A 12510-nucleotide genomic window follows, 5' to 3' on the forward strand; every position below is an offset into this window, starting at 1 on the left:
AAAGTTAGCAGCTTACACGTAGCTAGTAATGACATTGGTGGATATACGATGTTGCAAATATTGGCTAATATAAGCACAGGCATTGACTTACTGGATACAAAAAGTGTGCTGTTCCTATTTTTGGGAAATGGACCATTGCTTCCTCCCTTGCCTAGGTCTAAGTAGGACCTGGCTAGGACCAATCACTAAGTTATCTGGATAGGTGAAAATCCATCTTTCTACGGAATTAATTTTTACCAATTGTGCTATGCCAGATCAAGTAGCTAGTAACGTTTTGTAGTTAGATTTGATCTGCTTCTGTGCGTTCTGATTTATCCATGCCCTCTGAGATGCATTGCTCTGGCATCACTGACTGTGCAGGCTTTGCAGTAGAACACGGAGTGGTGATGCTGCCGTAGACGTGGTCGCTATACCGTATGTATAGTATTCCTTTAGCTATCTATCTAAACGTTTTTTTGAGTAACACCAGCAAACATGCTGGACTTTGCGATATTTGCAGTGACTTTTGTCATCATTCTGATCGGCGCAGTCCTCTATTTGTATCCAGTAAGTCAATGCCTGTGCTTATATTAGCCAATATTTGCAACATCGTATATCCACCAATGTCATTACTAGCTACGTGTAAGCTGCTAACTTTGTGCACAGTTTTACAGTGACATGACAGTTAACAAATCACTGAACATATAATGCATCTACTTTTAGTACTCAAATGTTTCAGCAGTTTAAGTGAATTGTAGAACATATGGCAAAGGAGTGGACAAATATTTTGTTCAAAGCTCAAGTTTTTAGAGGTTACTGCCATGGACTTAGAATATGTAAACCCCACCCCATTTKTTGTCATGTTTCATTTATGATATGTCTCTCTTGAAACTGAATGTAACATGCGTGATTATTTTTTTAAATCAAGTCATCAAGAAGTGCTTCTGGTATACCAGGTCTCAACCCTACAGAAGAGAAGTGAGTAGCCTATGACAAGATGTGTTTTACAACTTTCTAAGTACTGTCTCTCTTTAGCCCTCAGGTAAGGTCACCACACTTGACCTGAGCCTGTATTTATAAAGCGTCTCTGTAGGAGTACTGATCCAGAATCAGATCCCCCTGTCTATTCATCTCCATATAAAAGGCAAAACTGATCCTAGATCAGCGCGCATACACTAGGTTCATATTGGTTTATTTGTCTCATTCTCTTAATCTAGGGATGGAAATCTACAAGACATAGTGAACCAAGGCAGTCTGCATGAGTTTCTGGCTAGTCTACATGGACAGTTTGGTCCTGTGGCATCCTTCTGGTTTGGAGGACGCCCTGTGGTCAGCTTGGGTTCAGTGGATCAGCTACGGCAGCACATCAACCCCAACAGGACTAGTGAGTATTGGGGAGGGAGGGAAACTATTGGGAGGAAAGGGTAACATGTGCTCTGTCCCTACTAACATACCACTTAAAATGCATGCTTAAAAGTTTGCACCATTCTAAGTGGAATGCAGGTATCGATAGACGTTGTAACAGATTCAGGTGATTTCTGTTTTACATGTACAGTGTTGTTTTGAAATTAAGAAACAGTAACATGTTTTCCACTGTGACATCTTCTACCCTTACTTGTAGCGGACTCATTTGAGACAATGCTGAAGTCGTTGCTAGGGTACCAGTCASGAATGGGTGGAGGGGCCACAGAGGCTGTAATGAGGAAGAAGTTGTATGAGAATGCCCTCAACAACACCCTGAAGGAAAACTTTCCCCTGCTGCTGAAGGTTTGCCTCTTACACAATGGCTCATTTGGCAGTTTTGTATATTTGGCTGTAGTATTCTGCAATACTTTCTTATGTTTTTGTGTATCCATTTAGTATTTGTTTACTCAAGCTTTTTGTGCTCACTTCCCTGGGATGTTATAGTTTAGTAGCCTAGTGGTTAGATTGTTGGGCCAGTAACTGGAAGGTTGCTGGATTGAATCCCCGAGCTGACAAGGTAAAAATCTGTCGTTCTGCCCGGGTGCCGAAGACGTGGATGTCGATTAAGGCAGCCCCCCGCACCTCTCTGATTCAGAGGGGTTGGTTTAAATGCGGAAGACACATTTCAGTTGAATGCMTTCAGTTGGACAACTGACTAGGTATCCCCCTTTCCCATTGACACACACTCTCTGTCTCCCTCCCTTCCCTTTTGTCCTGTTCTAGCTGGTGGAGGAGTTAGTGGGGAAGTGGAAGTCTTTCCCTAAGGACCAGCACACACCCCTCTGTGCCCATCTGCTAGGATTGGCCATGAAGGCTGTCACTCAACTCGCTCTGGGTGACCGCTTCCGGAATGATGCTGAAGTCATCGGCTTCCGAAAGAACCATGAGGCWGTGAGTTAGCAGTCACATTTAAAGTCACCGTTTCTTGTGAAAAGATGCCCATTACGACCTGTGTTGTTTGCAGATTTTCACTGATAATTCCTTTTACTTGTCAGATCTGGTCAGAGATCGGAAAAGGCTATTTGGACGGTTCCATGGAGAAGAGCTCCATCAGAAAGGAACACTATGAGAGAGGTGAGTGAGAACTAGTTCACTGCTATGGATCATATGTGTTACATGTACATCTCAGCATTAAGAGAACTTCCACTTCCTTACTGAATGTATCTGAAATAAAAAAGAGATTGTTAGAGTATCTCCCTATGTGTATAAATTCTCTGTCCTCGTGCTAAGTACATWATTTTTTCCTAGCCACCGTGCTTCTACACCTGCATTGCTTGCTGTTTGGGGTTTTAGGCTGGGTTTCTGTACAGCACTAAGATATCAGCTGATGTACGAAGGGCTATATAAATAAATTTGATTTGATTATGTTTTTTTACAGCGCTGGCAGAAATGGAAACAGTGCTTATGTCTGTGGCTAAAGACAGGAAAGGACAAAYGAGCCAGACAGCGTTTGTGGACYCTCTTCTCCAGTCCAACCTCACAGATAGACAGGTGATGCACAGATTCCTTAATTATAAGGAGAATGGACTCATAGGGGCAGAGCATAGAGCCTCTTGTTGCTGTTACTCACGTGTAGAGGAAAATAAAACTTTCTTCCTACTTTTGTTTGAATTAATTCTTGTTTTCATTGATTCTCTTTTGTAGGTGATGGAGGACAGCATGGTATTCACACTGGCAGGTTGTGTCATCACAGCTAATTGTGAGTACTAGTAATAAATAGATTATGCCTATCTACGTTAGAACTTGCAGCTTTTATGSTGTATCCAATCGTCATTTTTTTCTGAACAAATAAAATCATACATTTGGTTAGTATTCTGTCAGAAAATCTTTCTCACAAACTGTTGATGTTTCTCTTTGTGGTTGTAATATTTTCCCAGTGTGCATCTGGGCAGTACACTTCCTGTCCACGTCAGAGGAAGTTCAGGAGAAGCTGCATCAGGAGCTGGAGGATGTTCTGGGCTCTGAGCCTGTCTCTCTGGATAAGATCCCACAGCTCAGGTGACCTCTGACTCTGTCTGACAGCCAAATAACATCAACGATGTGATGCAGTGTAATAGAGGTGTTTCAGATCCACTCTTGCATGATGAGTACCTTATATGAGACCTGAAGACTGGTGTGAGCTTCCTGAGCTGATGCCTAAGCTAACAGGGGCTAACAGCCTTGTGGTCCACATGACACCCGGGTTCAAAKCCTGGTCGATCACACCAGAAGGGGCAGGTATCCTCATGGTATCCTCATGGTGGCATGTCTTCAAGGTATATTTATAGATACATGTTATCATGCCTATCAAATGCATCTTCTATACTATAGGTACTTCCAGCAGGTTTTGAACGAGACTGTGCGGACAGCCAAACTGACGCCCATTGCAGCCCAGCTCCAGGAAAATGAAGGCAAAGTCGATCAGCACATTATTCCTAAAGAGGTATCTTATTCTCCTCTTCCCTACTTAGTCCCTTTATTATCCACATCTCACTGTCACAGTCAGCAAGTGCTTGTGGATGTAAAATGAACAGAAGTTTAAAGTGAATAATGAAAACACTTTATTCCTATGTTTCTTTTAGACACTGGTGATCTATGCCCTTGGGGTAGTCCTACAGGATGCAGACACCTGGAGCCGTCCCTACAAGTCTGTTCATATGCATTTTTGCCAACTAAAGAGGCAATTTTTGCTGGATATTTTTGGTACCGATTTTGATTTCTTGCACTTTGTCCATCCAGGTTTGACCCAGATCGATTCACAGAAGATTCAGCCAGGAAAAGCTTCTCTCTGCTTGGATTCTCAGGGAGTCAGGCCTGTCCTGAGCTGAGGTAACGGGGATGGGAAAGGATAGTGGCGTGCACTTGAGATTAACCAAGGGGCTAGGGCATTTTCTAGTTGTAATTACACAGGAGCAACTTCTTATACAGTTTTACCATATTTCTTCTACAGTATCAAATGAAAGGAAATGGAGAGGATGTGGGCTTGTAACTAACTTTTTATACCACCATTTTGCCACCTTTCAGGTTTGCATACACAGTGGCCACTGTCGTCCTCAGCACTGTAGTGCGCCAACTGAAGCTGCATCAGGTAAAGGGACAGGTGGTAGAGGCCAGATCTGAGCTGGTGTCAACGCCTAAAGATGACACATGGATCACTGTGAGCAGAAGAAGCTAAACTAACAGTGGACATTTGTCTCAAACTCCATCTGTGGAAGAGGAACTGTGTTATTTGGGAAGGTGCTTGTCAGTTAGCCTAGATTCTAGACCGAGTGGAACTGTTAAAATAACTTTAAACATGATGGCGCGCTTTGTAGGGCTATTTGTCAGTCAGCTCTTGAACATGGTTTTGATTAGCTCAAGTCATTGCCAATGGCGACTCGTCATTTGAGCTAACACCTGAAGTAGCTTTTTGTTCCGCCTATTTCGATATGAGGATCAGTACCTATCTTTTCAAGTTACATGATCATTGATGTATTGTCTTAAACCTTGCCTTAAACCAACATTCCAGCTGAACTGCCTTCCAAAACACGTGGTCCCCACTCCCCCAGATATATGGCATTTTTGACAGTTCATTTTTAAAATAAAGTTTACACTACTCTTGTGTTAGGATAGGAATATAATATTTTGCACATTTGTTGCAGCCCCACTGTTGTGAGCATATCTTGCCACCTTCAAGACATCTMTGCCATTATTATCAACAAGTGCTCACTCTGTATCTGCAGGGTCTCTGGTTCAATCCCCAGCCCTGTTTCCCCTGTATCGCTACATTAGCATTGGTTGTTTAAAATAAAAATAATATTATTAACAGCCTTTTTCCAGGTGGTATTATTTCCTTTCAAAACAGAATCTTGAGGTTTTCTCATAATTTACACCAGTCACAATGTAAATTGACAAGGAATTGAAAGAGCAAAGATCTAGATATCATATCCACTTAAATTTGTCACAGATTGTCATACACTCCGTCATACTTGGGATGCCCAACGCCACRTCTGCATGAGCGTTGGAGAGGCTGGGATCTGGRATGCATTGATTGCTAAAGATGTGAAAATGGCGGAGTTACAAATGCTTTTGGAAGAGGAGATTCCAGCTGGACGTAGTGCTTTATTAGATAGTTTTACCAATTTGGAAAGAGTTGCCGAGTATTGCGAAAGCAACTATGTTCAGGTAATGATAATTTTATAACATGATCAATTATATATTCTACGAGTATCATCTTTAACGGTATGCGAGGTGATGGCTACGAGCTTTGCCGATGAGGTGCAGCGACTCAACTGCAAGGGTGCTCCTGTTAGCGCGACCAAGCTAGGCTATAGATAACTAGCTAACCTTAGTTAGCTACTTCATGCGGAACGTAGCTAGCTAGCTATGGTTTTCCTAATTTGAAAACATTGGTTGCCGTTCTCCAACCATCATACATGTGTCGTCATTTCTCAAACGTTTATGTAGTTGTTAGTATTTTTACTAACTTGACTTCGTTAACTATTTACATCCAACCAAATAATGCTTGCTAGTTAGCTAGCTAACTAGTTGTGCTAACTAGCTGAGTTAGCACGAATTATCTGGGCACAGCTGGTTTCATGATTGACAGTGTCGTGATGGGGTACACAAGGTATTCAGCTAAGGTAAATAAGTAAGGCATTTCATTGGATTTCAAATGATGGGACACGTTCTGATACCAGAAGAAAACCAAATAAGCCACAAGTAAACGAATTATGACTATAGCAAACGAGCTAGCTAATTCCAACTAGCCACGGTTTCTAGTTAGCTGCACTGCTAGCTGCCATTGCTGTCAAATTCTCCAGTGGCACGGGTTTGAAATTCCCAACTCATGTCAACATTAGCTAGCTGTTAACATTGGTCGTGAAGAAATTATATATACCATGTGTGGCACTTGTAAGCGTTCTTCTCCTGCCAATATTTAACGTTAGTTAGCTAATGTTAATGTTACAGCCTTATGTGTGCCAAAGCAAGTCACTGCAGATTGGATAGGAAGATTGGACAGGACACCCTGTATCATCAATGCCGAACTTATTGTWCTACTGACTGTAGAGTGGGAAAATAAATCTGTGTTTCATAGACTACTGGTGGATCTGGCAGTGGCAGAACAAGCTAAATTGTTCATAACGTTAGTCATGCCATAAAGTACGTTTTTCCTAATATAAAGTGAGGTTCTGACACCGAGTGTGAAACGTTTGTCAATTGTGCCACTGCCCTGGAACTAGAGGTCTTCACGGGTCCAAAAAGTTGGACGGGTTCCGAAATGGATCTGGGCTTTCTGGCCCGATATGCATAAATTCGTTTTTAAATATAGAGACCCGTTCTGAACGGACCCGAGGACAACTAGACCCATTCCATATAGACCCGGTCGAATCCAGGCCGATCCGAGTGATGGAGCTGATAAAGCCAAGAGGTGGGAGAGAGGTGCTGCTATAGCAGGTGGGGGAGGGGCCATACTTTGAGCAAGTGACATGGGGAGGAGGGAGAGATGAGACAGCAACCATCCAAGCCGACTCGCCCTATAGTATACTAATAGCTGCCATAGCTAGGTTATTTATCATCAAATATGATTATGTAGTACCTGTCTAGGACTGCATCAAACCGGGAGAAGCTAGCTAGGCTAAAAGAGGCTGCAGTGCATGCACTTTCTCATCCTACAGTTACAAATAACTCTATTCAGAATATTAAGTAGCAAGTTGGCTCTTGGTTGTTGTAACTTATCCTTCTTCTTTAACTTTTAATTCTGTCAAATCTAATCTTATTGGCCGCGTACACATACACTCAGTTGCCAGTTTATTAGGTACTCATCTAGTACTGGATTGGACCCCCCTTTGCCTCCAGAACAGCTGGAGTTCTTCGGAGGAATGTACATGTTGCTCAGTTGGTATCAAGGGTTTTCCACTCCTCAATTATCCAGTGTTGGTGATCGTGTGCCCACTGGAGCCTCTTCTTCTTGTTTTTAGCTGATAGGAGTGGAACCCAGTTTAGTCGTCTGCTGCAATAGTCCGTCCGTGACAAGGACCAACGAGTTGTTCATTCCGAGATGCCTTTCTGCACACCACTGTTGTACAGCGCCGTTATTTGCCTGATTGTGGACCGCCTGTTAGCTTGCACGATTGTTGCCTCTCAACCTCTCATCAACCAGCTGTTATCGCCCACAGGACTGCCGCTGACTGTATGTTTTTTGTTTGTCGTACCCTTCTCGGTACGCGAAAAGCCCAGGAGGCCAGACGTTTCTGAGATGCTTCAAAAGGCGTGTCTGGCACCGACAATTAGTCGACGCTCAGTTGCTTAGGTCACTTGTTTTACCCATTCTAAAGTTCAACCGAACAGTAACTGAATGCCTCGATTGTCTGTGCCTGCATTATATAGCAAGCCATGGCCACGTGACTCACTCTCTGTAGCGGCAAACCATTTTCGTGAACAAGGTGGTTTACCTAATAAACTGGCCACTGTGTATTTTGCAGATGTTATCGCAGGACAGCGAAATGCTTATGTTTCTAGCTCCAACAGTGCAGTTTACCTAACAACACAAAATGGTACACACACATCCCCCAAATTTTAATTAAGAAATATCAGAATGAGCAATGTCAGAGTCCGGTGTATATGTATATAAATCATATGTGTAATMGTGTTAATGGACAGTATATGAATAGGAAAGGTGTGTACAGCAGTAGTTATATAGGATGAACCTTGAGTAGAATACACTATATACATATGAAGTGGGTAAAACGGTATGTAAATATTATTAAAGTGACCAGTGTTCAAATGTCCTGGCACTGAATGCGCAATGACATTATTGGGTTTAGTTAATAATTAACATGACTAAAGATGTCTTGACCTGTGATCTTGCTTCTGCCCAGCTGTGATCATGACTGTCATTCTCACACACACGACTCAAGCACGGACTCCATACTGGTATTTATTAAAACAAATATTTTCAGGAGCTTACGGCACCTGGTATTTCCAGGCGGTCTCCCGCCCCAGTACTAACCAGACGCGAGGTGGTTTGGCCACAAGCATATTTTTTTAAACCACATTTCTCCCTGAATTAGGTCCCTTGGCTCATCTCTGCAACTCCTCAATGGACTTGGGAAAGGCGAAGGTCAAGTCATGCGTCCTCCGGCCGCCTACTTATCACACTGCTCGCTTAACCCTGTTGTCAGACACACAAATGTGTCAAGAGGAAACACCGTTCAACTGGAGTCGCTAGAGCGCGATTAGCCAAGGAAAGCCCCACCGGCCAAAACCTCCGCTACCCCGGAAAACGCTGGGCCAATTGTGCGCCCTCTTATGTGGCTCCCAGTCACAGCCGGTTGTGATATGCCTCAGAACTCCGGTGCAGTGCTTTTGACCGCTGCACCATCCAGGACTCAAGATATTTAATTAGGCTAATCTGAGATTGTTCAATGAAAGTCTGCTGGTTCCCCAATAGGCCTATCCTATATAGTTAGTCACAGAATGGATCACTGTTCTTCTGTTTTAGATTAGTCACATGCACAGGGTCACAGAAGTAATTACAGGGTACAGTGAAATTCTTAAGCTCCGAGCACTAACTGTGCAGGTCAAAAAGAGAGGAGAATGAAACAATAATAACAATACAAATATGATTATACATATTTACAACTGTAGTAATGATAAATGTCCATTGGGGGGTGGGGGCAGGGTAAATGTCCGTTGTGGGGGGGCCGACAGTAGGATGTCGATGGTGCTCCTGTAGAACACTGAGGGTCCTCTGGGACAGGCTGGATTTCTTCAGCTTCCTGAGGTAGAAGAGTCGCTGTCGTACCTTTTTCACCACGGTGTCCGTGTAGTTTGACCATTTCAGTTCCTCTGAGATGTGTACGCAGAGGAAATTGAAGTTTTTGACCGTCTCCATTGATGAGGACAGCCTGGTTCCTCCTGAAGTCCACAATCGGCTCCTTTGTTTTGCTGACGTTGAGGGAGAGGTTGTTTACCTGGCACCACGCCGTCCGAATGCCTGCCTGCCTRTCTGTAGGCCGTCTCGTCGTTGTTAGTAATCAGGCCTACTACCTTTGTGTAGTCAGCCAACTTGGAGTTGGAACTGTGTGAAGCCATGCAGTTAGGAAGAGGTTCGATTGAAGTGCTCTGGTCTACCTGATGTAGGCCTATTTGTCAATATTTTTTTGCTGAAGTTTGTGTTGTATGAGTTAAACCTATTTTCGTAAGAGTTAATTGCAGGTTGGCTATGAATAAATGATCTGAAGAATGCTGTGTTGATCTTGAGACTGCTACAAGTGTGAGAGGTTGTGCGCTCTTGTCATCCCAGTTTACTACAGCTGCACCTTTCTTTGATTACTGACAACCTGTTTGTCTTCATGCTTGAAAATGGATGTAATTCCTTAGTGGTGCTCTTGACTCCCTGTAAGGCATGTGGAATTCGTGACTGAGGCTGCCTAGTTTTCCCTGTTGTTAAAGTGCATCTGAAGGCAATAAACATATTCTCTGATAGAAAACAGCCTATGTGGCATCGATATTAGTCAGACACATTCATTCTAGTGTCAACATTGACTACAAAGTGGAAATAGGATCATTTTGTTCATGAAGTCAGTTTTGTCCAAAAGGAGTTTTGTAAGTGAGTTTGTCATGACTTGAGGGTTGGGTTTTGATTTCGACAATGCTCACTTGCCCTCTGACACGGGATACACAGCTGCTGTGATTGCGGTCTATCCAATCCTACCGCAGACAGTGAGACAGACCTCCCCATCAGTGCAAAGGATGTGACTTCTGTGCAAAGGTTGCACTTTTTTTCTCTTTTTTTTACTTGAGAAATACTGCACCAAACACCTTAACTAGATGTAAAACCTCAGCAAAAATATAAATTAATTACCTATTTCTTGAGTTCTTAGAATCATTGACTATTTTGAAGAAGTAATACTGGCTTTGTTCCTATGGTGTTTCATTGGGGACAAACATCAGTAACTGCCACATCGAACCACACCCCCAAGACTGAAAACTAGTTTTTTCTTAATGAGCAGCAGAGATACGCATGCCAGAATCCCTGCATTCAGTCGGTCTTTAACACACCGTCCATGGAATTCAGGGCAGAAGGGGAGGGTAGAGGGTTGTCCTTTGAGAAAAGTAATGTCGTTCAGTACATACTGTCAACAAGGGAAGTCGTGGTCAGAAAAGCAAGGAAAGGTTAATCTCCAGGAAACTCTGTTTCCCTCTGAAAACATATGGGCTTGCCTTGTCATCCTTCAGTCCCTGCAAGATCCTATTTATATGATATCGATGCTCTCCTTTTTATGCTGCCTGGCTTTATTGTTTTGTTATTGCCTTTACTCTCGATTCTCTGTTACTGATGTCTATCTGTTCATCCTCTCTCTCTCCCTCCTCAGTCACCAGATAAGCACAGAGCGTTGGAGGAGACTAAGAACTACACCACCCAGTCCCTGGCCAGCGTAGCTTACCTGATCAACACCTTGGCCAACAATGTCCTGCAGATGCTTGACATTCAAGCCTCCCAGCTCCGCCGCATGGAGTCCTCCATCAACCACATCTCACAGGTACGCGGCTGCCGGGATGTGGAACACTCTGTCTACACACACATTGGATGCACGCGTTGCGAAATACACTCACTCACACACACAAACACGCATCCATATAGCCTAAAAATTACTTTATAGGCTTAGTTCAAAAAGCTGTTTTGTTCAAGTCTATTTCTTGTATTTCTGCCCCTTGTGCGGCCCCAGACAGTGGACATCCACAAAGAGAAAGTGGCCAGGCGGGAGATTGGCATCCTGACCACCAATAAGAACACCTCTCGCACACATAAGATCATTGCTCCGGCCAATCCAGAGAGGCCGGTGCGCTACATCCGCAAGCCAATTGACTACAGCCTGCTGGATGACATGGGCCATGGAGTCAAGGTAGGGAGCAGTGGGGCATTGACGTTTACCGACTGGATTCCTGATGATAGTAGTACATTTACATTTTTGTACTGGAGTGAGTTTTCGTCAAACTTTTGTAGCACTAAGATCATGGACAAACACTGATCTTAGTGCGACAACTGTTTTGGGGAACTCCCCCCTGTTTGGTACAAAGACAGTAGTAGGCCCTTGGGAAAAGCACGAGGGCGTGGTGGTAACGGTGTGAGTCACTTTGACTAGGACAGTGTGTGACTTGTTCGCTGCTTCCCTAACAACATCTGTGGACTGTAGGCCTATAACATTGCTACATGTGTTTCTTTGCATTTTCTCACTATTAGTCACTAATCCTCCTTTCTCTTTCTCTCTCTTTGCATCACTTATTTGCCTTTTTAAAATGAACCTAGTGGTTGCTAAGGTTTAAGGTAAGGATTTCTAACGAAATGTAAACCCTAAAAACAACGTTGTTATGCGTGTAAGACCAGAGTGTGTTTTGTCTGATCCCAGGTTATGTTGTGTTGCTCTGTTGACTAGTACTTCCCTGTTGTTGTTTTTGTATCCTCTCTCACCGTGTCCTACAGGCCAGTGCTCAGAACATGAAGGCCGGAGCCGCAGGTCTCCCTCGCACCAACCCACCCACACAGAAGCCGCCCAGCCCACCCATGTCAGGGAAGGGAACCATTGGGTATGTAAACGTGGCAGGTGCCACAACTCCTGTCCATGCTGCTCATGTCCTTGAGAAAAACATGCTTTCAGTCTCAGCCAACCACGATCAGACATCTAAAACATGTTTGTCAATGGACAAGYTCTGATCATGCAGGCACCAGGTGTCCCTTTGTGCTACAGATTGCTTTAGTGTCCCTCTGCTCCTCCTAAGCACCATATGGTGGGCTAGGGACCAGGCTACCCCCGCAACACCCAGCAGCGACCTTCAGTGACATTTAAGGGTCCGTAGCAGACCTCTCTGTGAAAAGGTCAAAGCTAGCCTGTGGCACATGATATGCTGTTTGATGATATAATGAATGTGCATACCTAATTTCTTCAGGTGTGTGGTCGTTCCAGTGAATTGATATCTTCAAATCTGTTTATTGATGTTATGGGCTACTGTTATTGTTGCTCTGTCCTGTTATGTGTCCCTGTCCAGTTTGTATCCCCCTCTACAGACCTGTCCATAACAGTAATGTATGTAATGGTTTATAAC

General features: G+C 43.6%; 2 protein-coding genes across 3 annotated transcripts; both read left to right on the forward strand.

Annotated features, from left to right (window-relative positions):
* Positions 1-105: 105 nt before the first annotated feature.
* On the forward strand, positions 106-5229 carry LOC111970928 (cytochrome P450 20A1). The gene is made up of 13 exons (XM_023997695.2): positions 106-546; positions 908-957; positions 1197-1363; positions 1601-1746; positions 2167-2334; positions 2439-2517; positions 2822-2934; positions 3088-3142; positions 3321-3441; positions 3754-3865; positions 4005-4069; positions 4162-4251; positions 4447-5229. Exons 1-13 carry the CDS (start codon positions 475-477, stop codon positions 4595-4597), a joined length of 1389 nt encoding a protein of 462 aa, XP_023853463.1. The 5' UTR covers positions 106-474; the 3' UTR covers positions 4598-5229.
* Positions 5230-5386: 157 nt separating this feature from the next.
* Positions 5387-12460, forward strand: LOC111970930 (abl interactor 2). 2 transcript variants are annotated; one of them, XM_023997696.2, is made up of 5 exons: positions 5387-5586; positions 10782-10949; positions 11136-11312; positions 11717-11734; positions 11891-12460. In XM_023997696.2, the coding sequence occupies exons 1-5, from the start codon at positions 5416-5418 to the stop codon at positions 12119-12121; spliced, it is 765 nt and encodes a 254-aa protein (XP_023853464.2). In that variant the 5' UTR covers positions 5387-5415; the 3' UTR covers positions 12122-12460. The 2 variants fall into 2 exon arrangements, with proteins under 2 accessions (XP_023853464.2, XP_023853465.2); XM_023997697.2 differs by lacking the exon at positions 11717-11734.
* Positions 12461-12510: the final 50 nt, after the last annotated feature.

This window comes from Salvelinus sp. IW2-2015, linkage group LG12, assembly GCF_002910315.2.
Source record: "Salvelinus sp. IW2-2015 linkage group LG12, ASM291031v2, whole genome shotgun sequence".
Lineage (NCBI taxonomy): Eukaryota > Metazoa > Chordata > Actinopteri > Salmoniformes > Salmonidae > Salvelinus > Salvelinus sp. IW2-2015.